The following is a 27,164-nucleotide window of genomic DNA, read 5'->3' as shown; positions in this document are numbered from 1 at the left end:
AAGCCCCTTTCTTGCTGTAGTGATCTCATCTGCTCCCATGGGCTCAAGTATTAACTCTAGGGAGAAGACTCCCAAATCTAGATATCAAATTCAGTTGTCATTGGTCCATTGTTTTTGGAAGAGGATCAATGATATGACAGGGTGATGTCTTGACTTGTGCATGAATTGTTTTTAAATGAGGCAGAGTTGTCCAGGGTTGCGAACCTTATTCTCTCTTCCTGAGGCATCAAAGTCCAGTGGCAGGACAAAAGTTAGGACTGGCAATGGCTCAAGAAACAGGAAATGGATGACCTTGGATTCTTTGATGTCTGCCCAAGCTCCAAGTGCCATGGAGTGTCTGCTTTGACTGCTTTCGTGGCCACTGGAACCAACTGTTCTTATCCACTTATTCTGCTTGGGAGAGTCTTCACATGCTTGGAGTAGATGCCATTTGAGGCCTGTTAGTTACCCTCAACCTGTTGTAGCCAGTCTTCTGAGACAATTTTACCTAAGTGAGACTGCTAAGCAAGCTATACCTTTTTGAAGCCACAGGTAAGAACTGGGTGGCAGATGGACACTAAAGGTGAATGAACAGCCCTGGAAAGGGCTCAGCAAGTCCTCACACCAGAGGTTGATAGTTCTGGAATTCCTCATATGCTCCCCTTCCTTCCTTCCTTCCTTCCTTCCTTCTTTCCTTCCTTCCTTCCTTCCTTCCTTCCTTCCTTCCTTCCTTCCTTCCTTCCTTCCTTCCTTCCTTCCTTCCTCCCCTTCTTCCTTCCTTTCTCTCTGAACTTTGATTTTATTTTTATTATCATGCAAATCACACTTTCATATTGGTCATTGTTTCGACCAAACCCCCAAAATAGAACCATAAGTACATTGATGTGAAAGATGAATCCAACAGTCCCAGATCATTGCATTGCTAAGAGTAGCCAAGTTTTCACAGCTGATAATTGTCCAATATTGCTGTTACTGTGTACAATGTTCTCCCAGTTTTGCTTATTTTGCTCTGCATCAGTTCATGTCAATCTTTCCAGCTTTTTCTGAAATCATGATGCTTATCATTTCTTACAGGACAATAGTATTCGATCCCCAACATGTTCCACAATTTGTTCAGCCATCCCTCAATCAATGGACATACCCTCAGATTCCAATTCTTTGCCACTACAAAAAGAGCTGCTATAAATATTTTTGTACAAGTATGCCCTTTCCCCTTTTTTAGTATCTACTTGGTCCTTTAGTATCTCCTAGATCCAGTAGTGGATATACCCCAAATTCTAATTGTTCTCTTGAACCCTCATCCCACATCATCAGCTGCCTGCTGGATATTTCCTCTTAGACGTTCTATTGGCATCTCAAACCCAGTATGCCAAAAATGGAACTCAGTATCTTTGCTCCTAAAATTTCTACCCCAAACTTAGCTATTCCTGTTGAAGATACCACCATTCTTCCAATTTCAGCATCATAATCTTAAAGTCCTAGTTGACTCTTCCTTCTCCTTCACTCAATAATCAATCCAATCCAATCCAATCTGGCAAATCTTGTAGTTTCTTCCTCCACAACATCATTCACATCTGTTACCTTCTCCCCACTCTCACAGCAATCATCCTTATCGCCTCTTGCCTGGACTACCATAATAGACTTCTAATTGATCTCCCTGATTCCAGTCACCACTCTCTCCAATCTATCTTCCATACAACTGCCAAAATAATTTTCCTGAGGCACAAGCTTGACCATGTCACTCCTCTGCTTAAAGACCTTTCTGTGGCTCCTCATTGGCTCCAGGATAAGACACAAACTCTTCAGCCTGGCACTTAAGAATTGCCACCATCTGCCTCCCAATTACCTTTCCAAATCCTGTTTTATGCTACTCCCCTTCATGGACTGCATGTTCCAGTCAAGCCTGATGACTAGCTGTTCATGAACTCCATCTTTTATATCCAGGCAGTTGCACAAATCAGCTTCTATGGCTGGCAGGCACTGTCTCCTCACCTCAATCTCTCAGAATTCCTGTCTTCCTTCCAGGCTCAGGTCAGTTACTATTTCCTCTATGAAACTTTCCCTGACCCTCCCAATTGCTGGTTCTTCCTTCCACTTCAAATTACATTGTATTACACTTATTTATATATGTGTCATAGTCTCCCAATAGATTATAAACTCCTGGAGGGCAGGAACTGTCTTTGTATCCTCAGCATTTAGTACAATAGTGTATGTACAGAGGATAGGGACTGGACCTATGATTATATTGGTATAAGGCAGTGATTCCCAAAGTGGGTGACACCACCCCCTGGTGGGTGCTGTAGCAATCCGGGAGGGCGGAGATGGCCACAGGTGCATTTATCTTTCCTATTAAATGCTATTAAAATTTAAAAATTAATTTCCAGGAGGCTAAGTAATATTTTTTTCTGAAAAGGGGGCGGTAGGCCAAAAAAGTTTGGGAACCACTGGAATAAGGGATGCCCAATGAGGCAACTTCTACCATTGTAGGGCAATAGCTTCTCTACAACTTGCTACCTAGAGTGCTAAGAATTTAAGTGACTTATTCAGGGTCACACAGAGGTAAGACTTGAACGAGATCTTCTTGGCTTTTGACTATGCCAGTGATGGTGAACCTTTCAGAGACCGTGTGCCCCACCCCATGACCCCAAACAGGGGAGGGAGAAAGGGATGGGAGTGATCTGGGCTGGGCACTCCACTCAGGGGAGGGACAGGTGATGAGGGGCACGAATGGAGAGGGGAAAGGGAACAGCTCTGCCAGAATCCCTCTGCCTTTCTAGTAACTAACTCTGGTGGACAATGGCACGTATGCCCACAGAGAGGTCTCTGTGTGCTATCATCAGCACACATTCCATAGATTTGCCATCATAGGACCATGCTGTATTGCCTCATATGATGTGTGCATTATAGGCACTTAATAACTGAAATTAAATTGGATGTGGTGGCATTGGTGAGACTAATTCCAAAGCCTAGAGATTCCTCGGACCCAGAGAATATGGAAATCCCAAGGAGGGACAGATGAGGAGGAGAAGAGAAGAGAGCTATGAACTTTAGAATCTTGGTGTTGGAAGGGATCTCAAAGTCCATTTAACTCAATCCAGGACTGAACAGGAATCTATCCTACCATATCCCTGTAAAATGGTCTTGCAGCCTTTTCTTGAAGACATTCTTTGACACCTTGAGGCATCTCATTCCATTTTGGAACACCTCTAGTTGTTAGGAAATTTCCTCTTTTACTTGCAATTAAAACCTGCCCTTCTTCAACTTCCACCAACAGTTCCTAATTCTGTTCTCTGGAGCCAAGCAAAATAAGCCGAATTCTTCTTTGACATGAGAGTTCTTCAAATACTTGCAGATACCATCATGCTCCCCCTAAATCTTCTTTCTTTTTACTTGAAAGTGCCTTATTTTTGCCCATTCCCTCATGCGAGCATTATGTCCTATGAAGTATCCTGATGTTAGGGGTACTATCTCCATTATACAGATGAGAAAATTGAGTATCAGAGTGGCTAAGTGGTTTGCCCATAGCCACAAAGCTAGTAAGTATAGGGGTCAGGATTTAAACTCAGATGTCCAAATGATTTGAAGAACCTTTTACCTTATAAAAGATCTTTTCCTTGGATTAAAAAGTCCGAAGTCTTAAAGGAACGCTCCCTTTAAAAGATGCAAATAGGCCTCTTTACAGTCTAAGCAAGGTGAATGCTTTGTCTGTCTCCAGTCCTTTATTCACAGGACTAATCAACTGATTAGAGGTCAACTGACCAACTTCCCACTTTAGGTATATTTGGGGGATAAAAGTTGAGTTCATGTTAGTAGAACGTAAACTCCTTGAAGTCAAGAACTATTTCATTGTTGTATCTCTGTCTCTCTAATCTATCAATTTGTCTGCCATATAGGAAGCTCTCAATCAATATTTGTTCAATTGAATTGGATTGAATTGAATTATTAATCATTAATTTGAATGCCCTTGATTTCTAAGTTATTTTTTAAGCAAAAGGAATGAAATTTTATTCATTCATGAATATGCACCGGTGCTGTTTCTGTTGCTTTATTTTTTTTAATGTCCTCTCAACTGAATAGTGTTTTTTTTTTTTTATCAATATTGTTCCTTTCCTGATTCTGTTTGCAGAGTGAGTCATTGAATACCTAGATCTGAGTTACTGTCAGATGTTACCAGTTATTGAACTGGTTGGGGACAAATGAACCGCAGATGGGTAAATTTCATCCTAAAATGTTTAAATTTCAATCAATCAAGTTGTTCCTGTGATCAAATATACACTCCTCTTTGGACATTTAAATCCATTTACAAGTTATTCCCAAGTAATGTTTCTACTCTCATTATCTATTACTCCACTTGGCACAAACAAGTGAACCAGACCTTTTATTATTCCTAATAAAAGACTTTCACATCCAATCTGAAAACAAAAACAACTCCGCTGTCCCTGGCTCTAGGTCCATCATCCTCGCCTCTGTGGCACATTGCCTTTCCCAATTCTTGTATGGTATTGCATCGAGTCTCCTCATTGTCCTTGCTTTGTTCCCAAGCTCCTACCCCATAGGGAAAAGATTTACTTTCTGAAATCTGCTTCCAACCCTTCCCCATTTTCATGATATTTCTATAGTAGTTATATTTCTTGATAACAACCTCATATAATGGTGAAAAGGAGAAGGAACAGAGTTCTTTCTACCCAATCGTACACGCAATATCATTTTTTCAATATAGCATTATCTAAGTCAATGTAATTTGCTCATTTAAATTACACTTTTGATACCTGCATCATTCCTTTGAGAAAACTTCTCAAACTTCTCCGCATGGGCAATTTTACATTATATACTCAATGTGACCAGCCTTGATCGTTCTGTTTCATACCTCCCAGTCTTGTCCTCCTTTCCTTTCTTCCTTTCTTTTTCTGTCTCTCTGTACCTCCCCACCCCAGGCACCTAGGGAGGAAGCTCAGCCAATATATGTGTTCCCTTTCCCTAGGGTGAATTTTAATCTGAAGCCCTGGACTTCCAAGGAATGTGTGTTATGATGCCCAGCAGCCCGGCCTGGTCTGGATGGAGCTATAGGTATGGTTAGAGAAAGACTAGAAACCAAAGGTGGGTCATCCAGGCAAGAAGGTTCATTATCTGAGCAACTAACAAGCAAGCAGGAGTGAGAGCCAGGAAGGAAGGAATGCCCACCATCTGGAGGCACACATTACAATGGGATGGTGTCAGGATCTGGGGGTCAAAAACAAGCAAATGCATTGTAGAATTTGGCAGGCGCTCTGGAAACCAGAGACCCAAACAGGTCTGAGCTTATATAAAGAGATCTGTATCCAATTCCAATTTGCTTAGTGTGACGCTAGTGTTGTCCTTTTGAACTCTGTTCACTAGGGCCAAACCTGGCTTGTTCTTCTGAATGAGCTCCAGCTATGGACAGCTCCTGGCCCCTGCTAGGGAAAACAATTGGTTGTATAGGGGTGGACAGTGTGTAGATTGGACCATCTCTCCTGTTCAGCCAAGTCTGTTATTCAGACCTGAAGATGAGATCAAAAGCCTGACTCTGGGGCAACTTGGTGGCTCGGTGGATAGAGAGTCAGGCCTAGAGATGGGAGGTCTTGGGTTCACTTCTTAGCTGTGTGAGCCTGGGCAAGTCACTTGACCCCCATTGCCTACCCTTACTACTCTTCTGCCTTGGAACCAATACACAATACTGACTCTAAGATGGAAGAGTTTAAAGAAAAAGTCTGGCCCTCAGGAATTCACTACAAGGATGGAGAAATCATAGACAGCCTCTGAGTGGGATTTAGTGTAGAGCAAGCTCTAGCCCCTGGACTGGGCGACTACTGGAGAGCCACCTGGGCAGGGGGACAGCTAGTGGTCGGAGCTCCTCAGAGTTTGAAGTAGGGAAGAGGTAATATTACCTCTTAACAAGCAGAGGGAATTTTCATCTGAACAGCCAGACTTTAACTCACACAGTAATCCTGTGAAGCCCTTTAATGCCACAGGGCTATACTAAGGAAGGTTATTTCCAAATCCAAAAACAAGGCCAGACAATTCTGATTCAAGGATTTCTACAAACTCGTTGCTACAAACTTTGCCTTTTATGGGGCTTTTATCTACAGAGAAGACAAATCTTCTGGGCTGTAGAGTTTATATCCTATAAGGAAGATTTCAGAAGACATTCCAAGAGCCAAGCCATGGTTATAGCCAGTGCAGATTGGCCTAGGCTTGTTGGCAAGAATCTGGAGCTAGAGGTTAGGAGGTCAGGATTGTAGCATTATCCCTGGAGCTTGGTGACCTTAGACTAGTCCCTTCACCTCTTTGTGAAGAGAGGAACTCAGAATTCTCAGATCCCTGCTGACAGTGATAAGGCAGGACACCGAGCCATTTGCTTTTCAGGAACACTCAATTTTCAGCTCCAGGAAAAATCCATATCCCTGATATTTATACTGGGGAGAAGGCAGACCCATAGATTTCTGTCCTCAGCTTTGGGAATATGTCATTCTATCCTCAATTTGGATTCCCAGGACTTATCTGAGGTCTTTATCAATCCTCACAATTCATCAGACTCATCTCACAGAGAGGAGTCAGGCCCCAGGACCCAACCTCCATCTCCCAGAGTTTCTGCAATTGCCCTTTGACTCATAAGAGGAGCTTCTACCTGTGTAGACATCATGCAGGAAAGTCTGGAATGAGCTGTGTGTTTCTCTCCTCTCCACCTCTCCCACCCCAACACCACTGGTCTTATCCCAGCTGAAGCTATAATACCACCACCTAAAGGAGGCAATTCAGAAAGGTGGGGACTAGCACAGTACATGCCTGGTGCAGAACCATGGATGCAGAACCCAGCACAGAACTGGGACTGAAACCTTAGAGAAGCCTGGGGCTTGTTTGCTCTGTTAACTTTTGCCTGGTGGGGGTCCTCTCCCTATAGCTAAGGCATCCATCTACTTTAACCTGTTCTTCTAATTTATGTTATATGAAACCACTACTTTTCTGGGTACAAACTAGAAGCATACCTCCGAGATATCGTGTGTTCTGTTCCAGACCACTGCAATAAAGTAAATATCGCAATAAAGTGAGTCACAAGAATGTTTTGGTTTCTCAGTGCATATTAAAGTTATGTTTACACTCTACTGTAGTTTATTAAGTGTGCGATAATATTTTGCCTAAAAAATGTGCATTCCTTAATTAAACATTCTTTATTGCTAAAAAAATGCTAACCATCATCTGAGCCTTCATTGAGTCATGATCTCTTTGCTTCCATGTTAATGGTTGCTGACTGATCAGGATGGTGGTTGCTGAAGGCTGGGGTGGCTGTGGCGACTCCTTAAAAAAAAAGCAACAATGAAGTCTGCCTTGTTGACTTCCTTTTACTTGCACACTTGTAGGACTGCCATCATAATGTTCTTAATTGGCCTAATTTCAATATTGTTGTATTTCAGGGAAACAGGAGGCCCAAGTGAGGTTGGGAAGGAAGAGAGAAAGAGTCAGAGATAGAGACAGAAAGACAGAGAGAGACCGAGAGAGACCGAGAGAGACACAGAGAGACCCAGAGAGAGGGAGAGAGAGACACAGAGACAGAGAGAGAGAGACAGAACCTTGTCTCTGAGACAGAGAGAGAGAGAGGGAGGAAATGGCCTGTTGGTGTAGTCAGAACACACACAACATTTATAGATTAAATTCATATGTGGATATAATTTGTGGGACCCTAAAACAATTATAATAGTAACATCAAAGATCACTGATCATAGATAATTCTAACACATAATAATGAAAAATTTGAAATAATTCGAGAATCACCAAAATGTTCCAGTCATAGCATGAACACATGCTATTAGAAAAATGGCGACAGTAGACTTGCTTGATATAGGGTTGCCACAAACCTTCAATTTGTAAAAAAAAAAAAAGAGTATCTATGAAATGTAATAAAGTGAAGCACCATAAAATGAAATGTGCCTGTATTTCCCCCTGATATTACTTCCTTAATATCTATTCTCTCTTAGTCCTATACCTTCCCAATGCCTATTTCTCTCTTTCAATCTTTTCCATTATGCCTTCTGGAATATCTATTCCACTGTCAATACATTCTACATCTTTCTCCTATTCACACTAACTGAAATCAAGTTTTCCCCATGCGCGTATCGCAGCTCTCAATACCCTCCATAATCCTGTTTGGTCTTTCTTTTATGGCCGTTTGCTTCACAAGGTTATTCTTAAATTCTCTTCTTTAACAAAAATGCTTCTGTCCGTCCACCTCTTGTTTATTCTTATTCCTGTTTTTTTTTTAAACCCTTACCTTTCATCTTAGAATCAGTACTACATATTGGTTCCAAGGCAGAAAAGCAGTAAGGGTTAGGCAATGGGGGTTAAGTGACTTGCCCAGGGTCACACAGCTGGGAAGTGTCTGATTTGAACCTAGGACCTCCCATCTCTAGGCCTGGCTCTCAATCCACTGAGCCACCCAGCTGCCCCCTTTATTCCTGTTTTTGCATTACCTGCTCTCTCTCATCATCCTGATCTCCAGTCCTTTCTTGCTCTCTACCATTCCATGATTTCTCTGTTCCGGATTTACTTCCCATTTTTCATAGTTAATTTCTATGGCCAGCCATTTCAATAGCACATTTGATTCTACCCTTGCCCTTTCCCCCTTTCCCCCTTTCCTATTCCTACTCTGCTGATTTGTAACCCTAGATATTATTTACCCCAATGTTCTTTTTATACCTTTTTCCTGAACAGGGAAAAAGTCTCTGCTTATTGGGATCATTCCAAATTCATATTATCTGATCTCGAGTGGGTTCTCACTGCTGTATAGCAATCTTTTTTATTCACTTCCACAAATTCTACAAATTTTCTACAAATTCCTCACAGTGGCTATTCACTTTTTTTCCTACTAAAACCCTAAACTTTATGCTAAGCTTAATCTCCCTTTTGAGAAGATGAAGGCTATATATTATTTGAGTTCCCACAACTCTGTTGCTTCATACCTCAAAACCTCTGTCTTTTCTCACCCTCTTTTCCTTCCTTCTAATATCACCTCCACCTCACCAATCCATGCTCCACTTATAGCTTTGATAGCCTTCCTTGCTGTCTTTTCCGTGACCTCATTCCTATCATTCTCTTAGCTTCAATTTCTTCTCTTTTGGATCCCAATTCTTTTGTTGTTCAGTCATTCATACATGTCCAAGTTTTCTGGACCTCACGGGCCATCATACTCCAGGTCCTTCTATCTTCCACTATCTCTAGAAGTCTGTCCAAGTTATGTTTGTCGCTTCCATGACACTATCCATCTCATCCTCTGCCATCTTCTTTTCCTTTTGTCTTCAGTTTTTCCCAACATCAGGGTCTTTTCCAATGAGTCCTATCTTCTTATTATGTGGCCAAAGTATTTCAGCTTCAGCTTCAGTATCTGACCTCTGAATTAATTTATTTAAGTACTGACTGATTTGATCTGCTTGCTGTCCAGGAGACTCAAAGGTCTTCTCCAGAACCACAATTCGAAAGCATCCATTCTGCAGCACTCAGGTTTCTTTATAGTCTAATTCTCAGATCAATATAAACAACTGGTACGCATGCTCCATCAAGCCCAGCAAGTCTCACCCTCCTCCCCAGTCCTGGCCCCTTTTATTGAGGTGGCTGTGATCCGTGTGACTTTCTACAGGTTTCTGTTTCTCCAGCATCAGGCTTCTTTTGTTCATCCATTAAGAGTTGAGCTCTTCTGCCTCCTCAACTTGGTGAACTGACTTCTCTGGTTACCCTGAATCATGATCTCATCATCCTATACCACTGTTTCCTTTATGATTCATTCAAGGGCTAATTTGTACCTCACTAATAGGTCATGTCATTAACCTCAGGTCCTGAGCTTTCATGGATCATATTTGTACACTTTGGTCATTGTGTGCTCTATTTTTCGGTTTGTTTTTTTTCCTTTGCATTAGTTTATAATAATTAATAATAAATATAATAATTAATAATAAATAAATAATATATAATAAATAAATAATAAATAATTGTTTTTTTTTTCTTTGCATTAGTTTATAATATAGTCTTTCTGGATCTCTTTGCATTTATTATACTTATCTATCTCAGTTGCCTTATAGTATTCCCTTATATGCATGTGCCACAATTTCTCTAACCATTCCCCTGTTTTTGGACATTTAGGTTGCTTCCAGTTTTATTTATAATTACATATAATGAATGCTGCTTTGAAAATTTAGACCAGTGATGGACAAACTTTTTAAAGAGGGGGCCAAAGGAAAGGAAATGCTCATCTGTCAGTCTGTTTCTAAGGCAACTCTTTTGAAGTTTCATTATATTCATTGTATTCATCAGATTAGGAATAATGTCGCTTGCCTGGATAGAACATTTCAGGGGGCTGCATCTGGCCTGTGGGCCGTAGTTTGCCCATCACTGATTAGAAGCTTTCCCTTCCTATATTCCCTCATTGATTGGTTTCTAATAACACTATTCTTTTGACTTCCTCTTTCTTTGACGGCTCCTTGATCTCCTTAGCTGGTTCTTCTTTTTCTTATCCCTTAAAGACTCCGGTCTCCATCTCTCTCTTTCTTTTACACCTTCTCTCCTGATAATCTTATCTACTGTCATGACTTGAGTTATTATCTCTGCCTCAAATATATTTCCACTCCAGTACTTTAAACTTCCTACTGCCAGAGGCAAGCTAGGTGAGTAAGTGGATAGAGAGCCAGGCCCGGAGATGAGAGGTCCTGGGTTTAAAGCTGGCTCCAGACACTTCCTAGCTGTGTAACCTTGGGCAAGTCACTGAACCCCAATTCCCTAGCCCTTACTGCTCTTCTGCCTTGGCACCCAATACTTAGTATTAATTTTAAGACAGAAGGTAAGGGTTTAAAAACAAAAAGCCAGGGGCAGTTGGGTGGCTCAGTGGGTAGAGATCCAGGCCTAGAGACAGGTCTTAGGTTCAAATCTGGCCTCAGACACTTCCCAGTTGTGTGACCCTTGGCAGGTCATTTAACTCCCATTGCTTAGCCCTTACCACTCTTCTGCCTTGGAACCAATACACAGTATTGATTCTAAGACAGAAGGTAAGGTTATTTTTTTTTAAATAAAAGTAAAAACAAAAACCCCAAGAACTTCCTATTGCCTATTTCCTCTTGAGTATCATGTTGATACCCCAAACTCAATGTGGTCAAAACTAGACTCATCAACTTTCCTCCCAAACTTCCCCTTTCTCTAAACTTCCTTATTTTTGTTGAAATTCCCCTAGTCACATGAGCTTAGAAACTCAGGTAACTTTGATTCCTTCCTTCTTCCTTGTTCCTCTTGATTCCATTAAATTCCAACAAAAAGTCCTGTTGTATCTCCCTGAAATCTCTCTCCTATCTAACTGTTCCTTTCTGTTGATATTGCTGCCACCCCTAAATTCAGTTCCTCATCATCTCTCCCTTGAACTATTATTATGATGGATTTTGAACTGGTTTCTGGTCTCCAGTGGAATTAAGCTCAAATAGAAGGGCAACTAGGTAGCTCAGTGGTTAGAAAGCCAGGCCTGGAGAAAGGAGGTCCTGGGTTCAAATTTGACCTTGGATACTTCCTAGCTATGAGAACCTGGGCAAGTCACTTAACCTCAGTTGCTTAGCTCTTACCATTCTTCTGCCTTAGAACCAATTCTTAGTATTGACTTTAAGACAGAAGGAAAATGTTTTTTTTTTCAAAATTAAAATAAAACAAACAAACAAAAAAACTCCGATAGAAAAGAGGGACATAAGGATCCCTGTGGCCTATATTGACTTAGAAAACCACATATTAACATTATCTATATTCTAATGTATTATTATTTTGTTAACTATTTCCCAATTCCATTTTAATCTATTTCAGGCCCTACTGGGTAGTGTTGCTGGTCCAAAGCATAGCCAGCTGCCATGTTTCATACCTCTGTGCTACCCTGCTTCTAAAGTCATCTTCCTAATGCTCATTACATCACTGCTGTGCTTAAAAAAACATGCAGGGACTCCCCATTTGGCTACTTAATAAAATACAAACTCATAAGCCTGACATTTAAAGCCCTTGGCCATCTGGTTTCAGCTCCCTTTTATAACCACATCTTAGGGCCTCTTTTTGTGTATTTTATGTTCTGGCCAAACTGGATTATTTGCTGTTCTGTGATCTTATCCTGCCCTCTCCTGCCTAGAATGGATTCCTTTAACCTCTTCCTACTGAGAACTTTCCCTTCCTTCAGGGCCCAAATTTGGTGCCATTTTCTCTACTCAAAACTCCAGCTAGAAGTTATTCTTCCCTCCTAATTTGAATTATTCAGTCCATCCAGCTTGACTAATCTTGCTCACTTAATCATTTTCTAACTTGTATTAGAGTTATTAATATATAAGCCTCATCCCCGCCTCCAATTAGACTGTAAGCTTCTTGAGGGTAAGGACCATATAAGTTTGCATATTTGTATCTGCAGCACCTTGCCCAGAGTAGATGCTTAATGTTTGTTGAAAGGAATTGCAGGGTGATTCCACCCATCAACAATATGACGGTCAGCTCTGGAAGCATTTCAAATGGTCTCAGTGGAGCCACACGCTTACAAGGTACCTTTCTGTCTGTCGCCTTGCCCCTGGACTGCAGTGCTCTGGGAGACAGGCTGAGGCTGAAAACTTTGCAATCTGCCTCACTTAAGTCTAATTTACACGCAAATCAAGATATCACCCAGTGATGTAACTGGTTCTCTTGGAAAAGGATGAACAATAATCTATTATTTAGATCTGGGTCTTAAGGTGAGGTCCACAGACTTAAACCAATTTTATTACTCCATTTCAATCTAATTGGTTTCCTTTGCAATCCTGCGCATTTTATATTGTGCATTTTAAAAACGTTATTCTGAGAAGGGGCCCTTAGGCTTTACCAGATTGCCACACGGATCTAGGACACAAAAAGGGTGAAGAATCCTCATTCCTGGAGCTTGGTGAGGCTCCCCTTTCCCCCCACTGATGCATCATCTTTCCTCTAACCTCTCCCGGGTCTCAGAACTCACCCTGCCTACCTGGGCCAGGACCCTCTGATTTGGACCCTGGCTCTTCTCAGCTTAGTGCTAGGTCTGGGCCTGGCTTCCACATTCTAGGTCCATTCTCTATTGACCTCTCTTTATCCTTACTGTTCTCTTTTCTGAAGCTGCTCTGGCTGCCATTCACAGGGCATCTCTCTGCCCTGCTGCTTGCTGGAGGGGTACAGGATGCATTGCTGCCTGGCTACAAGGAACCTTGTTCTGTCCCCTGCCATCGATGGCTAGACTGCTCCTACCTCGCTCCTCCCGACAGCGGCCAGGTCTGGGATTGAGGGCTTCCCCGAACCTTTCCTATCAAAGTGGGGCTATAAAATGAGCAGGGCCCTGGGTTCAAACTCAGGAAGACCATGCTCCAATCCCATTCCACCGGAGACTTTCTGTGTGGCCTCGGGCAATCTTCTTGGCCTCTCTGTGCTAGCCTTACCTCATTTGTCCTGGGGACAGTATCTTCCCTACCTCACAAGATTAGTGGAAGGATCAAATAAAAAAAAGATGACCACAAAAGCACTGGGCACGCTCTAAATGGGCACACAGACACAAGGCCTTACTATAGCTAGGCAAGGGAAACAGGAGAACTCTGATCCCAGCGGCCTAACACCAAAGAAAGAAATTTTCCTGGCTGCTGCCTTGTACGTCTTTTAACCAAGTTCTTGCCTTGCATTTTTGTACTCGAGCTCTCTGTCTTGGGCCCCTTCCAGTTTTCTCTCTCCAGTCCCCGTCCTGGTTTCCTAACAGAGACACCCACCCTCTCAAACTAGTATATCTGCCCCCTTCCTGTCCATCCTCTCAAGGATGGGCAGTGGGGGAAACCTTTGCTGATCACTTCCAAGCCTATTGGCCTTCAAGCAACCAGTAAGCATTGATTGTATATCAATTACATACTGGATCCTGAACCTCATGGAGTTTATGTTGGATTGGAAGAGACAACACTGATTTTTATACAAACTAAATACAAGTAATTTGGTGGAGAGGACACTGGAAACTGGGTGGTAGTGGGGAAGGCTTCACATACAAGGTAATGCTTGAATAGAATTTCTTTTTTTTTTTTTTAATTTTAAACCCTTACCTTCCGTCTTAGAATCAATACTGTATATTGGTTCCAAGGCAGAAGAACAGTAAGGGCTAGGCAATGGGGGTTAAGTGACTTGCCCAGGGTCACACAGCTAGGCCAAATTTGACCCAGGACCTCCTGACTCCAGGCCTAGTTCTCTATCCACTAAGCCACCTTGCTGCCTCTTGAATTGAGTCTTGAAAGTGATGAGGAATTGTACAAAGCAGATGTGAGGAGGGAGTGCCTGCGAGGCATGAGGTACCAAAGGTCTAGAAATGAAAGCTGGAATGTTTGAAGTGAGCAACAAAGGGCAAGAAGGTCAGTTCGACTAGGGGATTGTTCAGAAAGTAATGTATAATGTGGCTGCAAAGGTGGGTTGGGGCCAGGTTGTAAAGGGCTGTAAAAGCCTGGCTAGGCCTCTGCTATCTGCAGTTGAGCCTGTGACCCACATTCTCTTCTGGGAGACTCTAAACCCAATGACTGTCATTGACTTGTTGCCAACTCTCCATCTCTGCACGCATCTGCTTCTGGATTGCTTCTGGGGCTTTTCCCGATTATCTGTCCTGTTCCTGACCGAGGGGCAGTCTCTAAGGAGTCTCCAGGTCCTACCTTTCTGGGGGCCTGGCTCATTCTGCCATTAAATCAAGTCATGGTTCATTTAATTATTAAATGAACATCAAGGGCTATAATATGTTCATGACACTGAGGACACAAAAGTCAAAACTGAAACTGAACCTGCCCTCCAGGAATTTGTACTTTAGGAGGTTCTTCCCTACAATGAGTCTGCTGTCCCAGCAGATTCATGTTCCTAGGCCAGGAGTCTCTGTTGGGTCCTTATTCACTGGCTGCATGGTCCTATGGAGATACCAACTTAAGAAGTCAGACACAGGCATAGGAACAGGGACCATCTTGGCTTGGTCTTGGAACCGGACAATTCTCAGGCTTCACTCAACTTGGCTGACATTTTTGTCCTGGTTTCTACAAGAAGTCTGTTCTTAATCAGTTTCAAAACTTCTTTAAAAAGCCCACTTTTTCCAGCTAACAAAAACTCTTGGGGGCAGCTGGGTGGCTCCGTGGATTGAGTGCTTTCCTGCACTTAGCACAGTGCCTAACATATAGAAAGCACTTAATGCTATTTGACTTGACTTACATGAGCCAAGATAAGATTCCTGCCTCCTCCAGTTCTTATTAACTCTAGAGTTCTTCAGGTTTTTTTGTTTTTTCTTCTGAGGGAAACAGACTACTTAGGTCTGCCAATACTTCCCTCTCCATTAGGAGACCAGGTGCCCAGGGATATAGGATGGCCAAGAATGCAAAAAAAAGGAATTGCCATAGGTTGATAAAGAAGGTTCTTAGCCATAGAATACAGGAAAGAAGGGCTCATTTGGGTCTTCTCTGTTGCTTCTTGGCCTCTGGCTATCTGGACAAGGCCTAGGTATGAGGAGGAGCCATGTAGCTCTGAACTGGGAAGAATGAGATGAGCAGACAGGTAGGCCAGGGCCTGTCTAAGGCGGCCTTGATAGGCCTGAGGCTGGGGGTTCATACCGATGGTGTATAGACTAAGATCCTCTGGACCCTCAGTCGTGCTGCCCTCCACAGTTAGCTTGATGATGTCTGTGTGCATCAGCTCGTTCTGTTGGCAGAAGAGATGGTGGTATCATTACTTCTCCTGGGCTCCAGTGGTAGTGTTCCCATATCCTGTGACGGTAGTGGGAAGAAGGACTAGAAATGGTAGACCTAGGATTCTTATTTCTAAAAGAAGGAAGGATAGCTTGACTCTTCTAATGGGCTTAAGCAGTGACTCTCAAACCTTTTATTTACACTTTAAAAAATTATTGAGGACTCCCATCCAAAAGCTTTAGTTTATATGGATTATGTCTACTGATATTTACTGCATTAGAAATCTAAATTTTCTTAGAATTATGAAAATAGCTTTGACCTTGGAGATCTACCCAGTGGAACTGTGAGCTGGCTATGGGAGGGGGGTGGGAGGAAGAGAGGGAAAGAACATGAATCATGTAACCATGGAAAAATATTCTAAATCAATCAATCAATTAATTAAATGACCTTGGAGATCCCCTGTGAAAGGTTCTTGAGGACTCCGGGAATCCTGTGTATCTTGGAACACACTTTGAGAACCTTTGACTTTAAGAAGGGAGCCTCATGAGCAAACTGGGTTTTTATGTCACTGATAGGATCAGGACTTGAATGGTGGAAGCCTTGGGTCTAGAGCATCTATAGTACCCTGGATAACCAGAACAAAGAAGAGCTCCTTTGTCTCCCTCCTCCATTCTTTTTCTTCTGATTTTTCCCTTTCTCTAGCCCTAGGTCTAAATCTGGGCTTCTCCTACACCAATGGGCCACTCGTTATGAACAAAGGCCTCCACTAGACTAAGGTATGAAAACATTTCCCAAACCCCTAATGGTAAGCAGGTTTAACTAGGAAATTTTACTAGGAAATTAAATTTAAATGAGGACCAAAACAGATAAGGGCATAGGACAGAGAAATGCTCTAAATTTATCTGGATGGTCCATGGACCTTCAGCTTCTGCTCTCTTCTGAGGTGGACGGCACCAGCTCCCTGGTAGTATCTGCAGCCCCTCAAGAAGTTGTGTCCTAGTCTCACCTGTGGGGGTCCTCCCCATACATTTCCTGGCCATCTCTTGGGGTCTGACTCTAGGCCAGGTTGCACCTCTGTTCTTCAGTAATGACCCACTTGAGGGAGTTAGTTCCCCCTGGGGACCCAGGGTTTCAGGCTGCTTTTCTTCCAGGCTCCTTTACTGCTCCTGGAGCTCTCCATGACTTGCCTCCACCCATTTCCCCCTGCCTTTCCCATTGGTCTGCAACTGTGCTTAGCAGCTAAGCTGGTTGAAAAGGCCTCTTTTACCCCATGAAAGAGTTCAGCTTATTTATCTATTATTCAGAGATGACTAACACACCCTGAGCTCAGTGCCTGAACAAAAATCATAACAGCTCACTCTTTCTTTCTCACTTTGCATAATGCCATTTAAGACATAAGTACCCTGTGAGGTAGGCACTGCAGGCCTCCCTTTTCCAGGTACAGATACTGAGACTTGTCCAAAGTTACACAACTAATATCAGAGGTGAGATTCAAACCCAGGTCTTCTTGACCCTGGAGATGTGACCATCTTGAGTTCAAATTCCTCATTTTAAGATACTTTTCATAATTCCTTAAACATGCATTAAAAGTAGCTGGTGTTATTCCCAGCAAGGAGAGGGTCCATCAGCTACTAAGAGTGTGACCTTGGTTTGGATGTGGAATTCTTAAGCTAAGAAGAGATTTCAGGGGGTTTGAGAACCTGAATGGGGAAGGGAATTTCCATTTTCATTTTCACTAAACTTCCACTGAAATGGAACATTTCCTACGATGATTTAAAACCATTTTCTAAGCAGGGGTCAATAGGCTTTGCCAGACTTCTCAAATAGTACAGGACACAAAAAATGTTAACGATTTCTGGTCTAGATGATTTCAAAGGCCTCCTTCAACTCTAACCTTAGAGCGAGCAGAAATTTACCTCCTTCTCTTTAGCTCTGACACAATCTTGGTTTTTGAATTATTCTGTGTGAATCTTCTCTCCCCAACTAGACAGTGCAGTGATACTCCTTCCCCCTCCCCAACCCCTTATCTTCAGGAGTCTATGTTCTGTCACACATCATGGATGGAAATATAGATGACAGGGTGGTAGGCCCTGGAGGAGTACTGGTGGGCCCTGCTTGGAGGGGACATGGCCTGGAGTGATGAGATAGGATAGGGCCTAGGTGCCAGGGGTGTCTGAATGGCAGGGTTTGAAACCAGGGCTGAAAGTCAGGCACCAGACATAGCCCCAGTACTTAGAAGCCCCTGGCTAGGAGGAGGATGATGGTACGGTGGCCCCTGTCTCAGGACTGGATATTTCTAATCAAACCCTACTCATCCTTCAGGACCTTTCCCAAGCCTCATCTCTGGGAGGTCTTCTCTGACTAGCAAAGCTGCAAGGGCTTCTTTGCTTCCTGAACCTACTTTGTCTGTGCTCTCAACATACATTTGGACACTTGATTCCATCATAGGATCCCAGCATCTCCCATCTAAGGAACTGCAGAGGTCATCCAGTTAGACCTGGGCCTCAGCAAGAATTTCTGGAAAAGTGGCCATCCAGACTCCAGCAATAGGGAAATGGCTACCTAATGAGTCAGCTCCTGATATTTTTGGACAGCTCTAATGGTTAGGAAGTTCCTCCTTATGTTGATCTGCCTTCTCCTCCTTAGCTCTGACCCAATCTGATTCTTGAATTATTCTGAGTGAGTTTTATCTCCCTCACCAGATTGTGATGCTCCATCCCTTCCCCCACCCCAGCTGTATCTTTGTCCCTTCTCTTGTATGTGCCCTAGCATCACCTCAGCCCAGGGACAAGACCACAGCAGGACTCCGAGAATGTTGGTTTTGCAGAGAACTGAGGTGACTCTTGGGACCACCCAGAGGATTCGGCTAAGGGTCAGGCCTCTGATGCTTACCTATCTTTGCTGCTCCATCCCCTGCACCAGGAAGGGTGCTGGATTTCCCTTGTTGTAGTCCTTCAAAACTCAGTTCAAATGCTCCCTCCTTCATGAACATTCTGTCTCTGCCTGTTTCTTACTCCCACAGTTTAGAACAACCTTTCCTTCGTCAGACCTCAAACAGCAGTTTGTGCTATTAAAATGCACTTATCATGTTCTATTTTGTAGGGATTTTTGGGTACCCACCCTATATTTTTACTAGGTTGTGAAGGTGAGGGTTTTAAATATCTGGATCTCCTCTGCACACAGTAGGGGCTTAAAAGATAGTTGTTGCACTTTGTTGCATTGAATTATTTCTGAGAGAGAGATCACATATTGGCAGGGACTAGAGCAGCTGAATCTTTAACCCATTGGCTCCCAATGCTTGTGAAGGGCCTGAATTAAGAAAATCAGGATTGATGCCTAAAAGCTAGAGCATGGACAAGATAACCTGTAGTGAGATCCCCTCCATATTCTACTTAACTAAGGTTTCTAAATGCTCTTGGGCAGGAAAGGGTCCAATCAAAACAAAAAAAGTCTGTAAACTTTATCTCCATTGCTTCCTACTACTCCTTCCACCAGTTACCCCCAACCTTTGTTTCTGGTCATCAGCTTTCAGGTTGTTCCCAATATCCAGACCATGAATTTCCCAGGACCATGGACTTTTCTCCTTTTTACCCTCATCCCTGTAAATTCTGGAGGGAAAGAAAAGGAGGGGCAGGATGTAGGAAAAGAAGTATTTCTTTCTTTTTGTTTTCTTCCAGGTTCCCAGGAGAAAGTAGATCCTATTCAAGTCCAGCTCAGTGCATAGGATCATGTACTGATCGTCAAAAGGGACCTTAAAAGGATAGCGAGTCCAACCCCCTCATTTTATGGATAAGGACACTGAGGCAGAGAGAAGTTGTGTGATTTGCTCAAGATTACCTAGCTGATAAGCACTTGAGGGGGGATTTGAACCCCAAACTTCCTAATACCAAGTCTGGTGCCTTAGCTACTATGCCATGCACACTAGCGTTAGAGATGAACAAAGTCAAGAAGCTGGAGACACCTGGTGGGGGTGGGGGATGATTACCTTCACCAGCGTCCAGGATACAATCCTCCCATCAGATGACACTGAGAAGAAGTTGAGATTATTGTCCATGTCGTCCTTCTGCCACCTGACCTGAAATAATATTAATCAATGTATTATGAAATAATGCTAATAATATAACAACAAATAACAATGAAATACCAACCAATAATACCAATCAAGGCAAGGGGCCTTGACAGCATTACTCCAACTGCCTAACTAACTTCCTGTGACTAGAAAGCTCTGTATTTGGAGCAAGTACCATGAACCATAATCAAGACAAGCATATGAAGGGCATCCTTGGGTGAGGGGTGGATGAAGACCATCCCCTGGCTGGGAGGCAGAGATGGCAGAAACCCATTGTGCCAGCTGGTCATCTCCTGTTCTAATCATTCTCAGATCTTGGTGCTTCTTTGTTTCTGTGACACTGCTGAAGAACTTCAAGAGCTTTTGAACTTCAGAGGCTTGGGGTAGAGCCCTGGTTATGTCTCATCTGTAGCTTGAGAGCAGTCCTGCCCTTTGACCCTGCAGCCTTCTAACCTTAAGACTTCCCTCCACTCCCTGGTCTCCCAACTTTCCAGGATTCCAGTGTCCCATCCTTGAAGACTACCAGACTGCCTATATAGGAGGCACCTTCCAGAAATAGGATTCTGGACACTGGCCTCCATCACAGAGTGGTTGGAGATAAAAGGCAATGAAGTGTATCCAGGGAAGGTATTTGGTGGGGAGGAACTTGGTAGGAAGAGTATGGGGTTCTCTCTAAGGGAGCAATGAAAGCCTGTCAGTGGAAGGAAACAAGATAAGTTAGTTCTTTCCTCCTTTCTTTCTTTCCTTCTCTCTCTCTTTCTTTCTCCCTCCCTCCCTCACTTCCTTCCTTCCTTCCTTCCTTCCTTCCTTCCTTCCTTCCTTCCTTCCTTCCTTCCTTCCTCTCTCTTTATTCTGTCTGTCTGTCTGTCTCTCTTTTCTCCCTTGCCTTCCATTCAAGAGCGGCTAGGATCAGGCAATGGGGGTTAAATGAGTTGCCTAGCTAGGAAGTGTCTGAGGTCATATTTGAACCCAGGGCCTTCCATCTCTAGGCCTGGTTCTCTATCTATTGAGCCAACTGGCCTATGGTATGAAGCCTTGATTATGTAGCTCTTACCTCCAAGTTTTTTCTCAGTGATGGGATGTTCTGATCAAACTGAATTATCCCAAAGAACTAAGAGTTGGAAGGCATCTAAGAATCATCCAATCTAACTTCAAACATCTTTTAAGAATTGTTTATAATATTTGTGACAGGTGGCCATCCAGCTTCTGCTTAAACATTTCTAGTAAAAGGTAGTGTATTACCTTAAGAGATCATTATGGGCAGCTAGGTGGCTCAGTGGAGAGTCAAACCAAGAAGGGGGGTCTTGTGTTTGAATCTAGCCTCAGATACTTCCCAGCTTTGTGACCCTGGGCAAGTCACTTGATGCCCACTGCCTAACCATTACCACTTTTCTGCCTTGGACTCAATAAACTGTATTGGTTACAAGACAGAAGGCAAGAGTTATTTGAAGAAAAAAAAAAGGTATGATTTTCAGGGGCAGCTAGATGGCTTAGTGGATAAAAAGCCAAGCTTGGAGATGGGAGATCCTGGGTTCAAATCTAGTATCAGACACTTCCTAGCTTTGTGACCCTGGGCAAATCATTTAACCCTGATTGCCTTGCCCTTACCACTCTTTTGCCTTGGAACCAATACTTAGTATTGATTCTAAGACAGAAAGTAAGATTTTTTTTTTTAATTAAAAAGAGAGAGGGGGGGGGCGGGGATAGTTTCATTGTTGGACAGTCCTCATTGTCAGAAAGTCCTTTACACTCACTAATTCTCATTCTGCATTTGAAGCCACATAGAATGTCCATATGACACTCCTTCAGGCTGTTGAGGACAGCATGATTCCTAAATCTTCTCTTTTTCACACTCTATCACACATATCCTCTAAGAGATAAGGAAGACTCCAAAGTCCTCCCTGCTTGAAGGCTCAGTCTCCTTTAGAATATCCTCAACAAAGGATCATTCTGTTGTGGGCTGAAATGTCCTACAAACCCTGCCAACTAGCTGTACACAATCAAAAGGACACAGAAACAATAACTAGTTGATTAGAATTTCATATAAGACACATGAGCTGGTTAGATTCACAATTATGAGAAACCCCCTCATATCAATCTTTAGACATAACCTTGATCTTTGGTTGGGGTCTCTGGATGGCAAACACGGCGGGGGGGGGGTGTCAGTTCCCCAGGCACACAGGATGAGGCTCAAACAATGCTCAGTTTCCACACTCACTGCTCTCCTTTGGAGTCTGTGCAGAAAGCAAAACTCGACATAAAGTTGCCCCAGGGTGTTTAATGTATCATTGGCATCCTATTTACATTGGGATTTGCTCCCCTCACAGTGGACAGAGTAAACTATGGGTAAAGTCACACAGACCAGATTGGACCACGGGTAAAATGACATCAGTTTCCTGGAGGCACAGGGCAACAACTGCCCAAACAAATGACCCCTTCCTTAGCAATGCATCAAGATAAAAAGCATTCCTGAGAACCCCTACCCACTCTGACCTTTTACTCTCTCACTCTCTCTTTACTTATCACACCTTTTCTCCCTAACTTATATTAATTACTTACTATACTAGCTACTCTGTTACTCCATTCTCTTATAATAAAGCTTGTTTCCTTGAAATGAAGTCAGTTTGAGTCATGAATGAATTCTTTGGATGAGAACCAGTGAACATTAATCCCATCAATAAGATCTTCATTTCAACATTCTCAGTGAGGGGGCACTGACTTCCTCTTAAAGTGGCCCATTCCACTTGAAAAGAGTTTTACTAGGGGCAGCTAGGTAGCACAGTGGATAGAGCACCAGACCTGGATTCAGGAGGATCTGGGTTCAAATCTGACCTCAGACACTTCCTAACTGTGATTTTGGGCAAGTCACTTACCTTTGTCTGCCTAGCCCTCCCTGCTCTTCTGCCTTAGAATTGATACCAAAGACAGAAGGTTAGGTTGGTTGTTGGTTTTTTTTTTTTAAAGAAAAGAAGTTTTACTGATGATTTCTGTTTTAAAGTTACAATAATTTTTGCATTTCTCACTCACCCATCCCCAGTGAACTTTTCCTTATAATAAAGAGAAATATTTCAGCAAAACCAACCGGCATAATGAGAGCCTGCAAGTATATGTAATCCCCCACCTCTATGCTTTCCCATCTCTCGAAGGAAAGGGAGGGTGTTGTGCATTTCCTTATCTTTTTCAAGGAGCCAAGGTTGGCCATTATATTTATACAACATCCATATTTGTTTTATTGCTCTTTTATTTTACATTATATTAGTCAAGTGGGTAGGCATTGTTTTCCTGGTTCTGCTTACTCTGCATCAGTTGGATGTCTTCCCAGATAAAGTCATGAAAGAGATGGTTTGGGCTACAAGAGACCTTAGAGGTAACTCCAATCCCTTTATTTTGCAGATGAGGGAACTGAGGCTCAGAGATTAAATAACTTGTCCAATGCAAAACAGGCAGTAAATAGAAGACCTGGGATCTGAACTCTGGTCTTATTGTTCCAATTTTATTAGTCTTTCCATTGGGGCATGAAGTGCAATGATATTTATTTCATTACATTTGAGTACCCCAATTTGTACAGTGATTTTTCTCATTGTTTCTAGTCTTTCACTATTGTAAAATGTGCTGCTAGGAATATTTTAGTAAATGTAGGACCTTTTTGTTCTCTCTTTTACTTCCTTTGACTGGCTAACAGTGGGATCTATGGGCATTTAAGTAACCTTTTTTTTTTTTTTTTTAAAGCAAATTGCTTTCTAAAATAGTTAAACCAATGTGCAACTTTTCCTGTAGTGTATTATTAGTGTGACTCCTGTTTTTTAGCCCTTCTAACACTATTTTCATCCTTTGTCTTCTTTGCCAATATCCTGGATGTAAGATAAAACCTTAGAGTTGTTTTCTATGTTTCTATCTTTCACATGGCTGTGAATTGTTTACAATTTTTAGAAATGAATGAATATTCTGGCTCTATTTATTCATTGGCAATTTTCTCTTGATCTTAAAGATTTATATTCATTCCCTACATATCTTGGCTACTAGACTTTTATCAGGGATAACTGATACAAAGACTTCCCTTTCCTTCAGTGTACAGTTTCCTTCCAATTCTAGCTCTGATGATTTTATTCATACAAAAGTTTTAAAATTTTAAAATTAAAAAAGTTTTAAAATTAAAAAAATTTAAAATTAAAAAAAATTTAAAATTTAAAATCTAATTGTCATTTTGCTTTTTGGGATCATTCTTAATCCTTACTTGGTTAATAAACCTGACTTTAGCTATGGTCGTGAGGCCTACTTTTTCCTTTATCTTATTTATTTTTAAATCCTTATCCTCCACCTCATCTTCAATACTATGTATTAGCTCCAAGAAGAATGGTAATGAGGTTAGGCAATAGGGATTAAATGACTTGTCCAGGGTCACACTGCTGTTTTCCTTTATTTTTAAATGAATTATGCAACTTCATATTTAAGTTAAGGATCCATTTGGAACTTCTTGTAGTGCATGATGTAATATCCTGATCTAAATTTTTTTTAAACCAAATTGCTTCTGACAATTAGAACTAGCAGTTCCAACCAAATTGCTTCTAGCAATTCCCTGTTTCATTTTTGGGTATGTGTAGTTTTTAGGATATTTTTTCCTTTTATAAAGTCTGAAAGCCTAAATGTTGTTTTTTCTTTTTTTTGTTTTCTTTTTTTAAACATTTATTATTATTCATTTTTAACATGGTTACATGATTCATGCTCCTATTTTCCCCTTCACCCCCCCCCCCCGCACTCCCCCCACCCATGGCTGATGCACATTTCCACTGGTTTTAACATGTGTCATTGATCGAGACCTATTTCCAAATTGTTGTTAGTTGCATTGGTGTGGTAGTGTCGAGTCTACATCCCCAATCATGTCCACATCAACCCATGCATTCAAGCAGTTGTTTTTTTTTTTTTGTATGTTTCCTCTCCTGCAGTCCTTCCTCTGAATGTGGGTAGCATTCATTACCATAATCCCTCAGAGCTGTCCTGTGTCATTGCATTGCTGCTAGTACAGAAGTCCATTACATTCTATTTTACCACAGTGTATCAGTCTCTGTGTACAGTGTTCTTCTGGCTCTGTTCCTTTCACTCTGCATCAGTTCCTGGAGGTCTTTCCAGTTTACCTGGAATTCCTCCAGTTTATTATTCCTTTGAGCACAATAGTATTCCATCACCAGCATATACCACAGTTTGTTCAGCTATTGCCCAATTGAAGGGCATACCCTCCTTTTCCAGTTTTTTGCTACCACAAAAAGCACAGCTATAAATATTTTCATACAAGTCTGTTTATCTATGATCTCTTTGGGGTACAAACCCAACAATGGTATGGCTGGATCAAAGGGCAGGCATAAATGTTGTTTTTTCAACTTTTACTCATTACATGTGAATTATTCTCTGGGAATAAGAAGAATGAGTCTTAGGGATGGCTAGTTCATTAGGTAGAGAGCTAGGCCTGGAGTCAGGAGGACCTGGATTCAAATGTGGCTTTAGATACTTTTCTTAGCTGTGTGACCCCAGACAAGTCATTTAACCCCCAATGCCTAGCCCCTGCTGCTCCTCTGCTCTTCAAATACTCGTAGACAACTATCTTATCTTCATGTTAAAAATCCTCATTTCATGCAACTTCTTTATGGTATGAAATCATGGTTCCTTATTATCCTGGCTACTTGCCTCTGGATAGTCACCAACTTATGTGGCTACTAGAGCTGAACAGGATGCTCTAGATATGAACAAGGCAGAGTACAGTGGGACTATCATTTCTCTGATGCTGGATCCTTCCCTCCTTCCCTTCTTCCTTTCTTTCCCTCCCTTCCCTTTCCCTCCCCTTTCCTCTCCTCTCAAAGGGGGATTAAGTGATTTGCCCAAAGTCACACAGCTAGGATGTGTCTGAGGCTAGATTTGAACCCAGGTTTTCTCTTCTCTAGGCCTGGCTGACAATCTACTGAGCTGCTTAGCTGTCCCTGTGAAGGCTTGCAATTTCTGCTTTCTTATATGTTCACAACTAGTCCCTTTAATGATGCAATCTAGAATTCTGCCAGAATTGGAGTTTAGTTCACTGACCTTGAGCCTGTAGACTCTATTCACTTCCCTTCTTGGAAAAATTGGGACCATATTTTCCCTTTTCCAATCCTGCAGTGCCTTTTCTACTTGTCCAACCTTTCAGGGATCACCAACAGTGGCTCAGCAATCACAGCTGTCAGTTTTTAAAACATGTCATTTATCTACACCCGGTGACTTGAGCTCCTCCTGGGCAGCTAGAGCTCTTTCACTATTGCCCTACTTGTATTGCTAGTCATTTCTGATTAGTCACTTGTTCTATCTTTTTTCAATTCAGAGGTCATTCTCCTTGGCAAAGAAAAAAAGTAAAATAAAAATTAAGAGGTTCTTTCTTTTCTACATTGTTGATTCTTGTCATTCCATCCTTCCTGGGCCTTTCTTTGATCCTCCTCTTTTCCCCAAACCCAAGTTCTCCTTTATGCTGATCTTAGCTTTCTTATTCAGCCTCTCATTCTGAGTTTATTAGTCCTGACGCTATTCTTAAACAATCTTGCCACACTTTTGTATTCTTCTTCCACTGCCTGCCCCTACTTCCATCTACTGTACATACTTTGAAAAAATCTAACTTGATTGGTGAGTTCCCTGTGCATTCACAGGCATGCTCTCCCTTCTCTGCACCAACTAGTGACCTTCTTGGCTTTCAAGGCCCAACTAAAATTCTACCTTCTACAGGAAGCCTTCCCAATCCATTTTAATTTTAGTGGCTTTCCTCTGGTAGTTCCTATTTATCATGTATATGGCTTACTTTATATCATATATATATATACATATATATATATATATATACATACACACACACACACACACACACACACACACACACACACACACACACACACACACCTAAACAAATTTTTTAAAAGCCCTTACCTTCTGCGTTAGAATCAATACTGAGTATTGGTTCCAGGGCAGAAAAGTAATAAGGGTGACTTGTTTAGGATCACACAGCTAGGAAGTGTCTGGTGCCACATTTGAACCCAGGACCTCCTTCCTGTCTCTAGGACTAGCTTTCAACCCACTGAATCATCTAGCTGCTTCCTACTGAAAGTGCCTAATTCCTATCTTCTGGATTGACTTTGTCCTAGAATTTTTAATCTATGGTATTCTACCTACCCTTTTTTCTGAACGCTAAAATATGTTCTCCCTAAATTTAGGACATGCCAGACTTTGCTCAACTTTCATCTCCCTCTCAAAAAATTCTAGGATGGGGTGATCAGTTTTGCTCAATACTCCTATAATTTATGTTGGTGGAAACTGGATCTGGAATAGAACTAACTTCCTTCCTTCCTTCTTTCCTTCCTTCTTTCCTTCCTTCTTTCCTTCCTTCCTTCCTTCCTTCCTTCCTTCCTTCCTTC

General features: G+C 42.1%; 1 protein-coding gene across 1 annotated transcript in view; it reads right to left on the bottom strand.

Annotated features, from left to right (window-relative positions):
* Nucleotides 1-27,164, bottom strand: part of DNAI1 (dynein axonemal intermediate chain 1) — a 309,175-nt gene that overhangs the window by 34,618 nt on the left and 247,393 nt on the right. The window contains exons 13-14 of the mRNA XM_044678118.1: nucleotides 19,660-19,749; nucleotides 15,600-15,687 (exon numbers count right to left, since the gene is read on the bottom strand). Of these exons, the coding sequence (XP_044534053.1) occupies nucleotides 15,600-15,687; nucleotides 19,660-19,749 (178 nt within the window). The remainder of the gene's footprint in view (nucleotides 1-15,599; nucleotides 15,688-19,659; nucleotides 19,750-27,164) is intronic.

Source organism: Gracilinanus agilis, chromosome 1, assembly GCF_016433145.1.
Source record: "Gracilinanus agilis isolate LMUSP501 chromosome 1, AgileGrace, whole genome shotgun sequence".
In the NCBI taxonomy this organism is placed as follows: Eukaryota; Metazoa; Chordata; class Mammalia; order Didelphimorphia; family Didelphidae; genus Gracilinanus; species Gracilinanus agilis.
This window is presented reverse-complemented; position numbering and strand designations above follow the sequence as displayed.